The sequence below is a fragment of the Mesoplodon mirus genome (assembly GCF_964341445.2).
Source record: "Mesoplodon mirus genome assembly, chromosome: 18".
Lineage (NCBI taxonomy): Eukaryota > Metazoa > Chordata > Mammalia > Artiodactyla > Ziphiidae > Mesoplodon > Mesoplodon mirus.
The window spans coordinates 34,529,606-34,548,905 of NC_138994.1; the positions used below are offsets into that span (position 1 = coordinate 34,529,606).

General features: G+C 41.2%; 1 protein-coding gene across 1 annotated transcript in view; it reads left to right on the top strand.

Annotated features, from left to right (window-relative positions):
- Positions 1-237: 237 nt before the first annotated feature.
- Positions 238-19,300, top strand: part of LOC309793394 (RAD52 motif-containing protein 1-like) — a gene marked incomplete at its 5' end in the record, with an annotated part of 28,192 nt that continues 9,129 nt past the window's right edge. The window contains one exon of the mRNA XM_082603866.1: positions 238-243. Coding sequence (XP_082459992.1) covers positions 238-243 — 6 coding nt within the window. The remainder of the gene's footprint in view (positions 244-19,300) is intronic.

Below are 19,300 nucleotides of genomic sequence, written 5' to 3' on the forward strand. Positions count from 1 at the left end.
ATCTGCGCCCCCGAGTTACCTGCCTCGGGAAGTCCCAGTTCGCAAGCAGCCGGGACTGTAAAAGGGTGGATTCGGCAGAGCCCAAAACCACATTTCTAGGGGAGGGGTGGGGTCCCCATCTAGAGGGTCGCAGATCGCATTACCGGCCGAGGGGAGGAGACAGCGGAAGGGAGAGTCAACAGAGGTAAAAGTTGCTTTTCGCTTACTACTCCCCCTCCCCCTCCCTTACGCGCTGCGATGCCGGTAGGCTCGGGGACACAGTGTCCGCCCCGGAACGGTTTGGCAGGACAGAGGTATCTTTCCATACGCGGATGCTGCAGTCAGAGCGCCGCTTGGCCTGCAGGGCTGCCGGGCTCCGGGGCCCCGAGGGCGACCCCCGTCTGCCCGGGGGCGGGAAGCAGAAGCCCGCCTCCGGGCACCGAAGATCTAGAGCAATAACAGACGCATAAATAAACCAATGAGCGGCTCTTTGCTGCCAGCAGCAGGGAAACCTCGGGCTGATTAAATGCAGACGCGGGGTGTCTTCCAGGACAGGAGGGCGGCGGGGTAGAGGGAACCGGCGTGGAGGCGAAGGGTGGGGGGAAGGGAGGCCGGGACAGGAGCGACGGGAAAGACCCAAAGCCACGTTTTTGTTTTTGTTTTTTTTTTGCTGTACGCGGGCCTCTCACTGCTGTGGCCTCTCCCGTTGCGGAGCACAGGCACCGGACGCACAGGCCCAGCGGCCATGGCTCACGGGCCCAGCCCCTCCGCGGCACATGGGATCCTCCCAGACCGGGGCACGAACCCGTATCCCCTGCATCGGCAGGCGGACTCTCAACCACTGCGCCACCAGGGAGGCCCCAAAGCCACGTTTTTAAACATGGCGTGGGGGGGGGGGCGGTTTTAAAGGCAACCAGTACGGGGGAGGAGGGGACCGGTCTGCGGGCCTCTGGACCTTTTTTAATACATATTACTTTGAATACATATTACCATGTGAAGTGTTAGTATTCACTTCAAAGTGAAGTTGGTGGTTGGCCACCGAACAGGTTGTCACACGAAGCATTCTAAAATGGGAAATGCCATAGTACTGAAGTTTGTGGTGAAGCGAGGGTCTGTGTCTTTGAACACATCGCTTTTTTAGTCTGCCCTTTTGGCTGGGAAGCTGGGACAATATTTTTAGGTAAGGCGGGAGTTTTGGGGAGTCAGTAAGTGCCTCTCTATCAGCTGGTGTGCTTGATTTTTGCAGTTGTTAGCAAGAAGTTTCATTTCTAATACCATAAGTATTCAATCTACATTGTTTTAAAGTCTGTATACATTTATGGACAGTCCAGTGTTTTACTGGAGCAGGGAGTGATGCCAAAATAACAGGGGAAATCATTTCTACTTGCAAAGGACCTTGTGTAGTTTAAAACTATAGAGCATATTCATGAAAGGCTAAGAATATTGCAGAGGGACCTACAACTAAGTAGACCAGATCTTACACATGCACTTTTGTCCTCTGTTTAAGAAGTAGGCATGGTATTGATATTAAATGCAAATTAGTCTATAATTATCTGTCAGACTCTATTTAAGATTCTAAATACAGGCCCAGCACAAGAAGTAAGGTCCTTTGCCTGTTGTTTTAAATGCTTAACAGTTTGAAATGCCTAGTAGACTTGGGGCCAAGTTTATCAACTTGTCGATAAACAAGAGATGGGGAGGAGCTACTTAAAAATTATAAACAAAGTGTTATGGCTGTTTATTTCCATAAACTTAGATAAGTATACATGCAAATATAATTTGATTTCTAAATAATAGTTTGAATTGTTTTCTAGGAGAGAAGTATGATATGTGTGGAGAGTGTGGCCGCAGCAGCTTGTAGTTCATTTAAATTGCTGGGTGTAGTCAGGATGACTTCGGTAGCACTGGCTAGGAGCCACATAAAACTTAGTGGTCTGTCACTTCACCGGTGGCTGAGATTATACTTTTGAGCTATCCTGAATTTAATAAGGTTAATATTCCTCTTTCAAAAATAAATAGTAGATATAACATGAAGATTTTTAATTTATATGTATATATATGTGTGTACATATATATTTATATATGTATCTATCTTTATTTTAAAAGCTACCAATTGTCTAAAGCAAATTGAACGTTTTTCAGCATACTACTAAAGAGTCATACCAACTTGTTTACTGGTGTAAATTGTACTGGGTCAGTTTCTCCAAGGGCAGGAAGTTGTCTGGTAAAGCCAGAATTTGTTTTTTTTGTTTTGTTTTTTTTGCGGTAGGCAGGCCTCTCACTGCTGTGGCCTCTCCCGTTGTGGAGCACAGGCTCCGGACGCGCAGGCTCAGCGGCCATGGCTCACGGGCCCAGCCGCTCCGCGGCATGTGGGATCTTCCCGGACCGGGGTACGAACCCGTGTCCCCTGCATCAGCAGGCGGACTCTCAACCACTGCGCCACCAGAGAAGCCCCTAAAGCCAGAATTTGTGTGTTCAACTTGTTTTGACCCCCAGAAACCCTGATTCATCATTAGGTTCTTCAAAGAATGCAGGCACATTTTTTTGAGTAAACCATTGTGACGTGTGAATGTTTGTGATTTTTGTTATTTCTGTGCCATATTTTAGGTGTTCTCGGAACATCTGAATTTGCCTTTTTGCTTTCTTCTGTCGATATTCTCCTAGTGGTGAAAATAATCCTGTGAGGCGAGCTTCCTTTCAGTAGGCAATATGTGTAACTAATATAGTTTAAAAACTTATTTATTTTTATGTAAAACTGATGCATGCTATGGTCAACAAATCCAAGCAGTGCTAAGTGTATATAGGAAAAAAGATAAAAAGCCTCTGCTCTCCTTCCTCCATCGTTAGCCATGTCCCCCTAATCTGACCGTAGAAAGCAGTTGGTGTTACTTGGTGTTTGGAAGACCTCTCTTGACTCGGTGCGCGGGCAGTAGTGAAAGCAGAGGGAGAAGTCATGGAAGGCATGGCCACGGAACCCGTTTAGATGTTAGGCAGGTATTCCACCCTTATTTCCTGTGATGTTAATTAATATTGATCATCTTAAACTTCCATTAGTTTAAGATAACTGTAATTGAATTGTTAGTGAAACACTCAAACAGTTAATTGCATTGTCAGGTTGGTAAAGTTTTGATTTGTTGATCTTGTAAGGAAATAAATGTTTGGAAATTGAATTCACGTAACCTTAGGGCTGGGAGTAATGTTGGTAATTATCATCTGTGGAATTTTATGATGAGATGCACAGTATACTTACTCTAGGCTTTGTATAACTCATTATGTTTCCTTTAGTTTTCAGAACAACTCCAAGATAGCTGTTATTTCTGCTTTGCAGAGGAGATTTAGGTTAAATGTGAATTAACGAACATAACGTCGCAAGACCAGTAAGTGGTGGTGCTGGCGCTGTGCCTTGGAAAGGGCGTTCTCTTTCCACTGCAGTATGCTCTGCTGCTTCTATCTAGTCTGTCTTATTTTCCAGATGAGGAAATTGAGGCCTGGAGAAGTCAAGTGACTTTCCCAAGGTCATACAGCTGATTAGTAGTAACATTAAACCAAACTTTTATCTCAGGACTCTTGGTCCTGGCTGGTTATGCTACATTTTACTGAAGTACTGTGGACCAAAGGACCATATGCTGTGACCACTGGATACAAATGCTTCAGAACTGATACATCAGCAGTGGTGTTTTCTAGTATGTATTCAAAGGTTCCTTCTCTCTCTTTCAGAAATTATAAAGAGCTCTGATGGGCTCTTTGGGTGATACCCAGTGCAGTGAACTGCAGGTGAGTAAGGTCTGGGAGAGCCTTATTTACAAAGCAAGGACTTGGTAATGCCTGAGGAAAAGACCAAAGGGACTTAATCTAGAGGAGGGTGTCTGGTCAGCAAGATGAGCTGGGACAAGGTGGAGGAAGTAGGGCCCTGGTGCAGCAGCGGTGACCTGACTCAATTGGCTACTTCTGGGGCCGACTGGATGATGGTGAACCTACTCCAAACAGACTGCCTGATGCTTTGTCAGTTTGTTTGAAGAGAAGTGAGGGTAGGTTAATCTTCCACTTCTGTTTTGCATGAGTAACTGCACAGGGATTCAACCTATCTGCATATGATTGGCTCTTCAGAGGTCCTTCAGTTTTTGTGTCAACATTCTTGAGTGTTGACCGCCCAGTGCTCTGATGAACAGGTTAAGTGTTAAATTGTCTGTTTTTCCTGTTATCTACTATGTGTGTATTGTCATGAATGACTATATATCTGCATTTCTGAGGATCTGGATACCAGGAACATACCAATGGAAACAGAAGGTTAAACTTTTTCCCTAATGGTTGTATTAGTCCTTCAAATTATTTGTTTATTGCTGAAATGCCCTAAGAATGACATTTTAGTCTTGAGTATTTATTATTTCACAGTAATTAATCTTCTTGGTCCATTATAGTATCTTGGCCGTTCAGTATTAAACTAAGAAAATGGTAATACTACAGAAAAACAATTAGAAGACTGTTCTAATATTGTCCTTGTGGGGCATCAGTGCTAAAATTATTTTTTGATGTATTTTTAATGCTAGTCCCAGAGACTTTAATGAGACAATGCTATATACTTTTAGGGTTTATAATTAAACTTAGGCTTGGCTACTTATTGATTGCTAAAGTAAAACATTGTTGTAGGGGTTCTTTGTTTCTTGAGTTAGGGTAGTTTGCACGATTCATCCCCCACAGGTTCATGGGGATGATCAGAAGGCTAGCTGAGCTGGTTTCTTGGTCCTTGGAAAGCTGGGGTCTGGGTTGTCATAGGTCATTGTGATCAGAAGTACATGAGCGTTCTCAGTTAAGGCCAAAGTGAGCAATAAAAGAGAGGTGTGGACCTCTTCCTGAGACTATATCGAGTTTGCATCCTGGGACCCCTAAGTTTGCTCAGTATGGTAGAACTTCCTCTCTTAAATTATAAAATAATTTAAGAATTGTTATTAAGTAAATTGTTAAATATTTGGGTTACTACCCCTAAAACAGTTGATTTTATTTTTGGCATTCTGTTAAAAATATATATAGAGAGATATATATCTCTCTATATCTATCTATATATACATACACACACACATAGATTATTGTACTCCTTTTTAATTATAATGTATATAATTTGAATTTTTCCTACTTATTAGATTATGAAACATTTCCATGTTATAGTTGTCACAATTTTAATTGACATGATTACACTTTGAGAGGCTGCAAAATATTTCATCAAGTCATGCCGTCAATAATTTACTTAACTCTTTTTATGTTAGTTATTTATGTTGCTGGCTCGTTTTCAGTTAATACTTTAATGTACATTATTGTAGATATTATTGTACTTTTCTTCGGGCTCATTAGATCTCTAGGATAAATTTTTGAATGCATTATTGTGTTAAATGGTATGAATGTTTTTATGGTTTTTGATATATATATCGCCATCCTGTTTTTCAAGAATGTTATACCAGTTTGTACTACTAAGAGATATACAGATGTACCTGTTTCGCCATAACTGGATATAAATACATTTTTTCCTTAAAAGTTTTTGCTTATTTAATAGTGTAAATTGGCCTTTGTACTTCTTTGTTCTATAATGTTGAATTTTTCTCTTTGAGTCTCTTCATGGTGAATTGTTTGTTCATATCCTTTGCTATTTTAATCAGTAAACTATCGATGTGGGCTTTGGATGGTAAGGCAAGTATAACCAGCTAATAAACAGGTGATTATTAAAAAGATGATCAGAACCTGTTCGGGGAGAATGTTCAGAGAGAGTCTAGTCTGGATGGTAAGTTTTCTTGAGAACATAGTGGTTGAAGGGGAACGGGTGAGTTATTCCAAGGTTCAGCTCAGCACATGTTTAGTGCGCATCCATTGTGTACCACGTGTTGCATCCTCTTAGTGCTTCTCAAGTCATCGTGGCGTATACTTGGCTGAAGGAGGAGGCTGCTTGAGGCTGCTTGAGGCTTGACTTGTGGGACTTTGGCTGCTGAAGTCTCTTTGTGGAGGGCTGAGGGGATGACTGACTAGAACCTCTTTAGCTCATTCAGGGCATACCACAGTGCCACGGCACAGTCTTTGAGAAGCTCTGTTCTGAAGGATACAAAGACGAATAAAGCATCATTTCCTCTGACAAGGAGCGAATCATCTAGTAGAGAGAGTAGGGGCACCAAAACAAGAAAGGACTAATAGGAATTTGAAGGGTGCTGTAAGAGGGGTTCAGACAAGGTGCTTAGGGGTTCAGTGGAGGGAGTGATACTGCCCCCTTGCGGATGTAAGGGAACACTTCAACTGAGGAGGTGGCATTTAAATTGCACCATTAAATTGCACCACTTGCCCCAGGGCAAGAAGAGGGCATTCTGGAGGGAAGGGTAGCTCGAGCAAAGGCTGAGGGGTGGTGTTGGAAATGAGGTGGATGTCCGGAAACTGAGTATCCAAATTACCCGGACCCTGGGTTACATGAAAGAACATAGTGGACAGTGAGGCTGTTGAGAGGTCATGACTGGGTTTTGGAGAATGCATATGATGGATTGTGAGTGAGGAGAAACTAGAGACAGGGTTTTCAGTCGAGTTCATGGCACTACTCCAGGTGAGGGATGATGAGTGCCTGAGTTAGTGTGCTTGGGAATGAAAGGAGGTGGTGGAGTCAAGAGGTACTTTGGAGGTTGAACAGAGAGATGTGGTGACTGATTAGGTAGGAGGGGAAGGAACAGTCAGTTCTGTGTCTTAAGTCAGAGATGATGCTGAGGTATTTGTGGTTGGATGGCTGGCAGAATGGGACAGCAGGAATACAGAGGTCAGGAGGAAGAGCAGGTCTTAGGGGTTTAGAATAGAGAAAAGATGATTTTGGTTTTGTGTGTTGAGTTTAAGGAACTAGTAGAAAGGTGAAATCAGAATCTTAACCCTGGAAGGAACAGATGAGGAAGTTCAGGGCCCAGAGGAGCTAGAGGGACCAGTGAGGTCTCACAGTTAGATAAAGCAGAGTGAAGACTGAAGCTTCCTGATTCCCAGTGCAGCACTCTCTTCAGTGCCTCAGACTGAGAAACTTCTCTGCTGTGGTGTTTTCCTCGCACCCAGGTGTGCTCAATAGGAAGTTGGAAGTGGCAGAGCTTATGTTGGGAGTGAAGAGTTTATTTTTTAATTACATTTTTTTATTATGGAAAATTTCAGATGTATAGAAGTGGAAAGGGTATAATCAATCCCACTGTACCCATTGTTCAACTTTAATAGTTAGTGATGTTGTTTCCTCTGTTTCCTCCCTCTCCATCAATTCTATTGAAGCAAATCGGATAAAGTGTTTTGGTGAACTTGAACTCTGCGTATCTGTAGTTAAGGAGAATTGAACAGTTCAGTAGGGTATGTTCTGAGCTTTCTGGGTGGGGGTCTAGAGTGAACAGAAGTAGCATTAATTGCCAGGATTCCTGGGCAAGTCACTTACGTCTTCTGAGCCTTCGTTTGTCTGTGAGACGGAGGTAATAATGGCAGCGTCACAGAATCACCTGAGATAAGGTGTAGAAAACCCTCTGTGAACTGTGAGCCTGAAGTGTTATGCAGATTTTAGTTGTTGGTAATAACAGAAAGGTAGTGCTATTCCTTTGGGCTTCTGTGTTGCTGGCATTCAATACATTTTTATTATTCAACAAAGAATGATGTGAGGTACCTGAGGCTTCAACAGGGAACAAAACAGACAAAATCTCAGCTCTCCTGGAACTCATGTTCTAGGTCTGGAGTATAATAGGAAGCTACTACCTTCATAGTGATTAGTGTGGGCCAGACACTGTTCTAAGTGCTTTCATATTTTACCCTATTTAATTCTTGCAGTAATGCCTTGAAGTGTAGCCCTGTTACTATTCCCATTTTGCAGATTTGGAAATCAAAGCAGATTTTTAAGCAGATTGCCTCAGGTCACAATGCCGGGATTCAGATTCAGGCAGAGCTGGCTTCAAGCCTGTACTCTTACCCCTGTGCCATTAAAACGCTTTAGCTCATTCATGGCGTACTAGTGTTTGGTACAAATACAAAAGGTAGGCCCTGATTGAAATTATTCCTAAACAAGTAAGTGTTCTCTTCTTGAGGGAGAAAAAAAGACAAAACCAAATGAAAAAAATGGCAGTACACAGTTCTCTGTGGATGGGGGTATATTAGTATTCTTACACAGAAAAGAATGTTTCTTCCTAACTTTTTATAGGCTTCAGCAACTTTCTTGGATTCTTTAGATACAAATGGCCACCTCAGTGGAACGAAGTCATTTTCCTGCTGGTACTTGGGAAGAGTCTCTTCTTGAATGAATCTCCTTCTTGCTTACAATTCTTCTTTTTTCTCCTACTCCTCTCTTTCCTTACCTTGGGGCAGTTCCCTTCTCTGATTTCCCCTGTTGTCTGATCCTCCTTTTCCTCACAGCTGTGGTGTCCCTTCCCAGTGTCATCAGCTGCCCATGTTCTCAGGGATTTCCTTCCTTCTGCTTTTGCCTTCTCTTCCCTAGCCTGCCTCTGTCCGTCTTCTTGGGTCTTACCCTCTGTTGTGGCTCTTCTGAGTTTCTTCAGCGGGACTAACGTCAGGACCAATTTCCCGCCTCTGGCTCTGGCTCTGCCTTGCCAGCTCGTGGTTCTTCTTCCTGGGCAGGGAAGATGGGGAAATGGGCAGTGAGCATTCCTTAAGTTTGCATCAGGATTAGGACATGGGCCTCACTCCTTTTAAGGAGGGTTAGGAGGGTATTATGGCTTGCATACCTGTGGGGTTTTTTTTGAATATTGTTAAAATATACATAACATAAAATTTACCATTTTAATCATTTTAGCATACAATTCAGTGTCATTAAGTGCATTCACATTGTTGTACAACCATCACCACCATCCATCTCCAGAACTTCATCTTCCCAAATTGAAGTCTGTACTCATTAAACACTAACCCTCCATCCCCCTCTCCCTCAAGCACCTGGCAAACATCATTCTACTTTCTGTTTCTCAGAATTTGAATAGGGTCCATTCATACCATAGGTACCTCATGTAAGTGCACTGATACAATATTTGTCTTTTTGTGACTGGCTAATTTCACTTAGCCTGTCTTCAAGGTTCATCCATATTGTAGCACGTGGCAGCATTTTCTTCCTTTTTAAGGCTAAATACTATGCCATTGTATGTAAATACCACATTTTTAAAAATCCATACAGTTTTTGATAGACACTCAGGTTGCTTCCACCTTTTGGCTGTTGTGAATAATGTTGCTGTGAACTTGGGTGTATACATATCTGTTCAGGTCCCTACTTTCAGTTCTTTCAGGAAATACCCAGAAGAATTGTTAGATCATATGGTAATTCTGTGTTTAATTTTTTGAGGAATCCCCATATTGTATTCCATAGCAGTAGCACCGTTTGATGTCCACCAGAAATGTAAAAGGGTTCCAATTTCTCCACATCCTCGCAAACAGTTATTTTCTATTTTTTGGATAGTAGCCATCCTAATGGGTGTGAAATGATAATATATACTTGTTTTTAAAGGTGTTTTATGTAGAATAATAGAATTTCAGGACTGGAAATGGTATTAAAGATTTCTGGTTCAATTAGCTGTAGACAGCAACAAATGTTCTCATATGTCTTAGCATTTTCACTTCTTTCTCAGTTGGAGAAAGGCATTTTGGGCAGATGGGTCTCTACTGGATCTTCGGCTCAAGATGAACTATGTCTGACCCAGGCAGGGTACATGGAATGCAGCTTTGCCAGAGATCTGCTCTTCTCTTCTGCCAGTGACTCTCTTTCTTATACTTCTTTACAGTTTCCAACTGTGTCTTCTGGGTTATTTAATCTTCTTTCCAGCTTCATTAAGGGATAAGGTAATTGTATTCAAATAAACATTTTTATTTAAAAAAACTAGGTAAGTTAGCAATTAATGAGCCCAAGATCAGTATAAACTGCTCAGATGATTAAAAAGACTCTATTCAATATCAATTTGAAGGAAACCTAAATATTACTCCTGGATGTTAGCTATAATTCCTTACTATGGAAAATAAGTCACCCCTTTTCAATTTTTTTTTTTTTAATTTGGAGGAGATGAGTTAAGCAGCATAAAATAAAATATATTTTATATTTACGAGAAGATTATAACTTCTGGATTAGTTTGGGTTTTGAATCATTTTTAAGTTAAAGAAAACTGTTAGTTTAATTTATATTATGAAAATCTTTACGCCTACAGCAAAGTTGTAAGAATAGTATAATCAATACCCAATTGTTAGCGTTATGTCATAATTTGCCTTGTCTCCCTTTCTCTGTCAAATAGATAGAATTTTTTTTTTCCTGAGCCAGCTGAAAGTAAGTGGCAGACATCTTACATGGCATTTCATTCATACTTCATCATGTGTCTCCTAAGAATGAGGACATATTTCTTCATAAACATAATACCATTATCACACCTAAGAAGATAATTCAGTAATACTAATAGTTATACTATCAGATATCAAGTCCATGTATAATTTTTCCTATTTCTTCCCAAAATATATTTTATTTCTTTAGTTTGTTTTTGACTCTTTAGTTTCTTTTTTTTAAATTAATTTATTTAATGTATTTATTTTTGGCTGCGTTGGGTCTTCGTTCCTGTGTGTGGGCTTTCTCTAGTTGCGGCGAGCAGGGGCTACTCTTCATTGCGGTGCACGCGCTTCTCACTGTGGTGGCTTCCCTTGTTGTGGAGCATGGGCTCTAGGCGTGTGGGCTTCAGCAGTTGTGGCGCACGGGCTTACTTGCTCTGCAGCATGTGGGATCTTCCCGGACCAGGGCTCAAACCCGTGTCCCCTGCACTGGCAGGCGGATTCTTTACCACTGCCCCACCAGTTCTTCTTTTATCAAAAAATTATGTCCTCATTTGTTTTTATGTGATGATGCCTTTATTTATTTATTTTTATTATTGTTTATTTTTGGCTGTGTTGGGTCTTTGTTGCTGCGCGCGGGCTTTCTCTAGTTGTGGCAAGTGGGGGCTACTCTTTATTGTGGTGCGCGGAATTCTCATTGTGGTGGCTTCTCTTGTTGCGGAGCACGGGCTCTAAGTGCGCGGGCTTCAGTAATTGCAGCACCCAGGCTCAGTAGTTGCGGCACACAGGCCCTAGAGTGTGTGGGCTTCAGTAGTTGCGGCGTGTGGCCTCAGTAGTTGTGGCTCGCAGGCTCTAGAGCACAGGCTCAGTAGTTGTGACATACGGGCTTAGTTGCTCTGCGGCATGTGGGATCTTCTCGGACCAGGGCTGGAACCCGTGTCTCCTGCATTGGGAGATGGATTCGTAACCACTGCACCACCAGGAAAGTCCCAGACGTTCCTTTTTTTAATGACAATTTTGAAGAGTCCTGGTTCATGTATTTCATAGACTGTCCCTCAACTTGGGTTTGTGTGATGTCCTCCTCATGACTGGAATGGAGTTAGGGTTTTGGGGAAGGAGATGTTTACTTTTAATATTTTGTTTCATCTCTCTCTCTTGGCTTTTTATATAAGATATTCAGTGCATATAGATATATATTTTAAAAAGCATGCTTGTAGACTATTATTTTATAATCTGCTTGCTATTTTGTAATCTGGTTGGGATGATGGTGGTATGCTTTTTTTTTTTTTTCCAGTACGCGGCCTTTCACTGTTGTGGCCTCTCCCGTTGCGGAGCACAGGCTCCGGACGTGCAGGTTTAGTGGCCATGGGTCACGGGCCTGGCCGCTCCGCGGCACGTGGGTTCTTCCCGGACCGGGGCACGAACCCGTGTCCCCTGCATCGGCAGGCGGACTCTCAACCACTGCGCCACCAGGGATGCCCATTTTTTATTTTTTTGCGGTACGCGGGCCTCTCACTGTTGTGGCCTCTCCTGTTGTGGAGCACAGGCGCCGGACGCACAGGCTCAACGGCCATGGCTCACAGGCCCAGCCGCTCCACGGCATGTGGGATCTTCCCGGACTGGGGCACGAACCCGTGTCCCCTGCATCGGCAGGCAGACTCTCAACCACTGCGCCACCAGGGAAGCCCGGTACACTTTTGTTTTAATTATGCAGTTGGCTCTCTTGCGTTGATTTACATTTTATTTATAAAGCTCCACTGCTTTGGATTATGATGTGTTTACAAGGCTACACAGATAATCTGGAAGGGAAAATGAAGAAATACAAATGACAGAAAATATTTTATAATAATAAAATTTTCTTGGCAAGCAGCAACCTTTTCTCAAAGTCAGTCTTTTAATATAATTGGCTTGCTTCATAAATATGGATTTTTTGTTTTTTCATATCTTTATTGATTAGTAAGCATATTAAATGACTTGGGAGGAATCTCACTCTCTTCAAGAAATAATTTGGAATTATTGATCCAGAATGCTGACAGTTCTCAAAAATGGGTCAGGAAAATCAAAGTAATAGATGGAAAAACAATCTCAATTTTAGCTCTTGATATAACTTTTCTAAAATTTAAGGTTCTTTTTTATAATTTAAGTTACTAAAACAGATGGTGGAAGGTCCATCAAGATATTTATTTTATGTATTTAAAGCATTTTACTTTGCTGTATTGAATTCCATTCATTCTGGAATTTAGGAGAATTTACCTCTTTATGAAAGAGATGATTCAAAGTAGAAAATGATTGATGACCTTCGCTTCCAGTTTTCTTCTCAATAGACTTAGTCTCTCTTCTAATGCTTCTTGCATACTCAGTAATTGTATAAGTTTTAGAGAAAAATGCAAGTCTGGCTGAATATTAAGCACAGTACACTAAATAAAGCTTTTTTCCTTTGCAGAATATTTTACATGTGTGTCCCATAGATTCATCAGAGATTCTAGTTTTGGATAAAGGCAAGTACATTTCAAGACAATACAACATCCCTATCTAGGACATTGGCATTCAAATGAGAAGTGAATTTGGTTCAGGACAGTTCTTGAACTGCTTAGCATTTAGGTTATTTTAGGTCAACTCTTTGGGAAATTCAATTAGAGTATTTATTGAATGGTTTTAGTGAGCTGATTGGTTGTCATGTCATGTCATAGATGATATAAAACATGACTCCTATTTATAAAATAGTTGTGTTGGTCAGATAAGGCATCTTACATGGTGTATTTAATCCAAGATAATGGATGAGTAAGAGGCAGATCATTGTCTAGGAAGTAATTTTGGTTTTGAGAGAGGCATTCTTAGGGAAATAGGCCTTGAAGTGTTCATTTAGAGCTGGGCAGGATTGAGGTCCGGAGAGAGGAGGGAAAGGATATTTGGGTAGAGGGAAGGGCACTGGCAGAGCCTCAGAGGCCTGACGGTTCCTGGGGCCTGTGTGGGAATGGTGGGAAAGTTGGGTTGCAGTCAGCCTGTGGGTGGCCTGGACGTTGGGTAATGAGCGTGGCCGTGAGTTTATGGGCGCCCTCTCTAGAGTGGTGTGTAACTTGCTTCCTCCCTGAAGAAGTGTGACACGCTTGTGCTAGCTGCAGTGTCTTCCCCACAGCTGTGCTGTCCATTGAGGAGAAGGGGGCCTGCTCTGCCATGGCTTCCTTACTCCTCAGGGTATGGCGTGTGAGTTATTTTAATAATGTATCAATCTGCCTTTTTTTTCTTTTGTCACAATGCATTTACTTTCTAACGTGGTCTTGTTTTCAGGGTAATAATTGGGTTTCCACAGGGAAAATAATAATGTGTGAGGCAAATTATTGACTTAAAAAATGAATCTCTAATATTTTTCTAGTAGTTCTTCTTTTGTTTAAATTTTTGTTTCGTTAGTTATGTAAAGAAACTTATGGATAGTAATTTCTGCTCAGGTGGATAGTGGTACTGTTTAGCACAGCTCATTGGTCTTCTGAAACCTTTACAAATGCAGTCTGATTCATTCCAGCCAAGTTAATTATGAGGTACATCATTTTTTTCCCTTAATGGAGACAAATGTAAAAGACAGAGATACAGAAATCATCTTCCGTTTAGATTGAAGAAATTTTAGTTACTACTCTTTGTTCCTGCTATTTGATCACAGTTTATTTTTATTTTTTGAAGTCTGTCTCTAATGAAATAAGATTTAATGTTTTAGAAGTAATAGAGGACCATGACTAAACTAATAAGAAAAGTTAATTTAAGGACAAGAATGGATTTTTAAAAACATAAAAGTACATTTCATGACTTGATTTCAAGATGATCTGGTGGTATCCTTATACTGTCACAGAAGGAAGTCCACAGTGGGACGAGAATGATGCTTACAAATCTGCACCCTTATTATCTATTACTGAACATGTCTTAGTCCAGGCCAGTCTGCCTACCACCTCTGTGGAACACTGTTGATTTCATTTTTCTTCCAGTATTTACTTTTGGTTCTGGACCAATTATCTAGCTGTGACGGGATTCTTCAAAAGTATCCTACATTTTGTACTTAGTGAACTAGTGATTGTTCTGTTTGCAGACATTCTTTCTGAGGCTCTACTCTTGCCTCGAAAACCTACATTTGCAGAAAGGGAAATGTATAGGTTTTCCTTTTCAATGTATTTATTTTTATTTATTTTTTATTTATTTTTCTCTGTGTTGGGTCTTCGTTTCTGTGCAAGGGCCTTCTCTAGTTGCGGCGAGCGGGGGCCACTCCTCATCATGGTGCGTGGGCCTCTCACTGCCGTGGCCCCTCTTGTTGTGGAGCACAGGCTCTAGATGCGCATGCTCAGTAGTTGTGGCTCACGGGCCCAGTTGCCCCGTGGCATGTGGGATCCTCCCATTCCAGGTCTCGAACCCGTGTCCCCCCCATCGGCAGGCAGACTCTCAACCACTGCGCCACCAGGGAAGCCCAGGTTTTCCTTTTATTAACAAACTTATCCTTCTTTATTTCTTTCCAGTTTTTAAAAACCGTGTCCATTGTGACATTGAGATTCATATTTAAAAATAATTTTAAAATTTTATTCTTAAAATTATCGTACAGTAAAACTAACCTTTTTCTTTTATCCTGTTAATTTAACACGTGTAGTTTGTGCAACCAGCACTACAATCAGTATACAGAATAATAATATCACCCCCCAGAATTCCCTGATGCTATCCTTTTACAGTTAACTGTCCCCATCCTATAACCTCTGCAACCACTGACCTTTTCTCCATCCCTATAGTTTTGTCTTTTTGAGAATGTCCTAAACATGGAATCATACATGTAAGCTTTTGAGACTGGGTTCTTTTACTCTGTCTTTGAGATTCATCTAAGTTATTGCATGTATTGAAAGTTTATTCCTTTTTATTACTGAGTAGTTTTCCATTGTCACTCATTAAAGGACATTTGCGTTGTTTCCAATTTTTAACATTTAGGAATAGAGCTGCTGTAAACATTTGTGTACAGACTTTTGTGCAAACATAGTTTTCATTTCTCTATCTCTAGGGTAGCTGTCTCTGGGGAGAGGGGATTGCTGGATGGTATAGTGAGTATATTTTTAACTTTATAAGAAACTGTCAACCCTTTTTCCAGAGTGTCTGTACCATTTTATATTCTCCCACTAGCAATGTACGAGAATTCCACCTATTCCACATCACTGACACTATCAGTGGTTTTAATTTAGCCATTCTAATAGGTACGTGGTAATATCTTATCATTGTTTTAATTTGCATTTCTCTGATGACTAATGCCATTGGACATCTTTTCATGTGCTTATTTGCCATCATTAGATCCTCTTGGTGGAGTGCCATTGAAATCTTTTGCCTAGCTTTTAATTGGGTTGTTTTCTTACTGTTGAGTTTTGAGAATTCTTTATATATTTTGATACAAATCCTTTTTCAGGTATGTGATTTGCCATTGGTTTTTTCTCAGTCTTTAGCTTGGCTTCGTATCCTTCTAACATAATAGTTTCTTTCAAAGAGGAAAAAGGTTTAATTTTGAGAAAGTCCATTTCATAATTTTTTTTCTTTTTTATATTATACTAAGATGGGTAGATTTTAAAATAAGTTTCTGTTCTATAAAAGTGGTGAAAAGTAACTTAGTGATGGGAATGTCCTCATAAAGTTGACTTTGTGGAAGGTGCAAATGTTATTTTCTGGAAAGGTAGTACTAATTAATATACCTCTTAGTCTTGGGAACATCTAGGACTTTTGTTTAACCAAAGGATGCAATTGGTTGAGGTTTGTGAGGGTTTTCACACTTTTTAAAAAAATGATGATCACTAATGTGGTTAAATATGTATACTTTCATAATGCAGAACTATGTAGGAATTAGTCCTTAAGACTCTTCCAGGGTTAAAAGAGTGGTATATTACATTCCCATTTGATGCTTTGGGGAGTGCCTGAGTTTGAGTTTCTGCTTCACTGGAACAGCATTAGAACTCTGAGTGTAGGTTCAGATTCAGTGGCATGGCTAAAAGCACGAGCTGCATCAGAATGTCTGCATTTGAATCCTGCCTTTTATTTACAGTGTAACTGTGGGTGAGTAACTTAACTTGTCTGTGCTTCAGTTTCCTTATCTGTTAGTGGGAATGATAATAATAACATCCACCTTGTAAGGTCATTATGAGGACTCAAGCAGATTACATAATATAGTCATTTCAACGGCCTCTGGCCCACAGGAAGCATTCAGCAAATGGCTCTTGTTATTATTCTTATTATTATTGCTGAAATAGCTTTATGATAAAATTGTTTAAACAAATGTTTTGGAATATTTTCAAGAGTCAGAATAACCACATATCACACTAAGTCATTTCTCTCCCATGCCCACTTTTTTCTCTTTGCACTTGTTATTATTAATCAATACCTGTGACCAGTGTTTTTAATAATCATGTATATATACACTGTTTTACAAGCCAGCTATCAGTTCATTCCATTTTTCACATCCTGTGAGGTACTAATCAGATATACACATATACATCAGTTCGCTTCAGCTGCCTGAAATATCAACCTAAATTGGCTTAAGCTGGAAAGAAATTTGAGTTAGGCTCACCTAACTGCAAAGTCAGGCACAGCTAGCTGGATTCAGGGCTCAAGTAAAGTCATCAGGACTCAGGTTCTCCCCACGAGTCAACTCTGCCTTTTCCTGTATGGACTTCAGTTGTCGGAACTGTATGTTAGAAACTTGGCTGTAGCATATTCACCCCCTGTAGCCTGTCAGCGTTTAGATTCAGCCGGAAAGAGCGCCTGTCTCTTTCCCAGAAGCCTCAGCAAAAGTCTCATGATGTCTCATTGGCTCTTATGGGGTCACATGTCTGACCTGGAGCCAATCGCTGTTTGAGGCTGTGAGACTGGGATTGGCCAGTTCTGGTCACGTGTCACCCGTGGCTCTTTGGCGGAGTCGAGCCCACCGGAGCCACGCTGACTGAGAGGCGGGGAGAGGTACCTACTCTGAGGGACTTTGTGGGCTTTTATTACCAGAAAAAGGGCTGGACGCTGGCTGGTCAAACGACTAATGTGCTGTTAGGCTCTTTTTGTAGATCGGCAACGGATCACAGGGGTTAATGGATTTGAATTAGACCGGATTTGAATTAGAACCTTGGTTACTGATTCCAGCTTTTTTGTCTCCAGGAATGCCGTTCCCCACGGGGGCAGGAGTTTGCAGAAAGTTAGTGTTGTGTATTCTTTTGGTGAAAGTCGGATAATGTTTAACAGGAAGAGAAAGAGTCAAGGCAAATAGGGGTGGCCTTCTCAATGGGTGGACGTGGTGCTTCTTCCCACACTGGTGGGTTTAAGCGACTCAGCGCCCTTCTCCGGGCCTTTCTGTCCCCGTGGCAGAGGCTGTACAAGACCCAGCTTGGTCAGTGTCTGTCCGCTACATGGCAGGGTTGCATGCTGTAGACACGGGTGTATCCGTGTATCCCGGCCAAGAGTGTTGGCTACATGGTGAGGTGTGTCTGGTGCTGGCGTCGTTTAGAGGTAGTTTCTAGATCTCTGTATTTTTTATAGTCCATTTTAGTGTGGCTTGAGACATTGTCTCACTTTGACTTCGGCTGGCAGTTTCTATTTTATGTTTTTCAAGAAGACGCTTGAACTTCTTCAGGAGTATGTGTAGCCAGGTCATGCTGTTTTCTGAAGAACCAGAGAAGGCAGTTACCAGAGACCTGCCTTGTATGGAGAGCTACGCTACAGAAGTACCCGCAGTGAGGTTCAGGGAGACCGCAGTTAGAAATGAACTGTTGGGACCTGATTAATTGTGGTAGGCATCTTCATATCCAGTGCTGAGGTGGGCACCTGAGCCTACATATCAGAGACATTAACTCTTGAAATTAAGTCACTTCCCCCCATAGCTCCCGGAGTTAGTAATTCTGTCCCTAATCTCTACTTCTGTGTTACTTTTATTGAGATATCCCTGGCTGATATGTTTGGTGATTAATGTTGATGGTAGGCTTTGTGATCTCCCCTCAGAGCCAGTTTTAGGGGTTAGCTTGTGTTTGTCAGTGATGTACAAGTACACTTGTTTCTCCAATGGCTATTGGAGAGCATAATCATTCTTATGATTGCATAATCATAACCATTATTATTTTACCGAGATGGTGAAAATGGGTGAAAATAATTCCTCTGTCAAGTAGATAAAGTAGTTACATAGCATGATATTTTATTTTCTAAAAATAGAGTGTTGTATGTTGAAATCTGTAAAGTGATTTCCACTTTGTATAAATTGAAAATATGGAATTTTAGTGAAATAACAATAGCTAACACTTACTGAGCACTCACTGTATGCCAGGCATTCTTTTAAGCACTTTACACGTATTATTTCGCTTAATTCTTAAGAGAAAATAAATAACCATAGGAGGTAGGTATTAGTTGTCTCCTTGCCATTTTAGAGGTGAGCAAGTTGAGATACTTGAGGCTAAGTCATTTGCTCCAGGTCACACAGCTGGTGAGTGACACAGTTGGTGAGTGACAGCTGGTGAGTTCTGAATGTAAGTCCTCTGGCTCCAAGCCTGTGCTTTGGATCACTATGCTGTGTTCTGTCCCTAGTAAAGATTTTAGCTCATGTGTTGTTAGTTTTTCTTTTCATTTTGCTTCTTTTTGTAATATTTTCTAGATGTGGGCTAGGAGTTTTATAGAGAAGATTTGCTAATTCTAGGACCTTTGGAATCCATGGATTTATCCATCTTCTGTTGCTGTTATTTGGCAAGCAAACACTCTATGCTTGTTTAGATCAGTAGGTGTCAACCAGGAATGATTTTGCCCCCCAGGGGACATTTGCTGATGTCTGGAGACAGACATCTTTAGTTGTCGTAAGTCAGGAGACGTGCTCCTGGCACCTAGTGGTCAGAGGCCAGGATGCTGCTGAAACATTTATGAAGCACAGGACAGCCTTCCGCAACAAAGAATTGTTCAGCCCAAAATGTCAATAGCATCAACTCTGGCCTATAGAATAAGTGACTGATGATCTTGTAATGCCATTCTGATCTCTAACGGGCAAAGTCACATTAGTAATGTAGAAATGATTACTTTT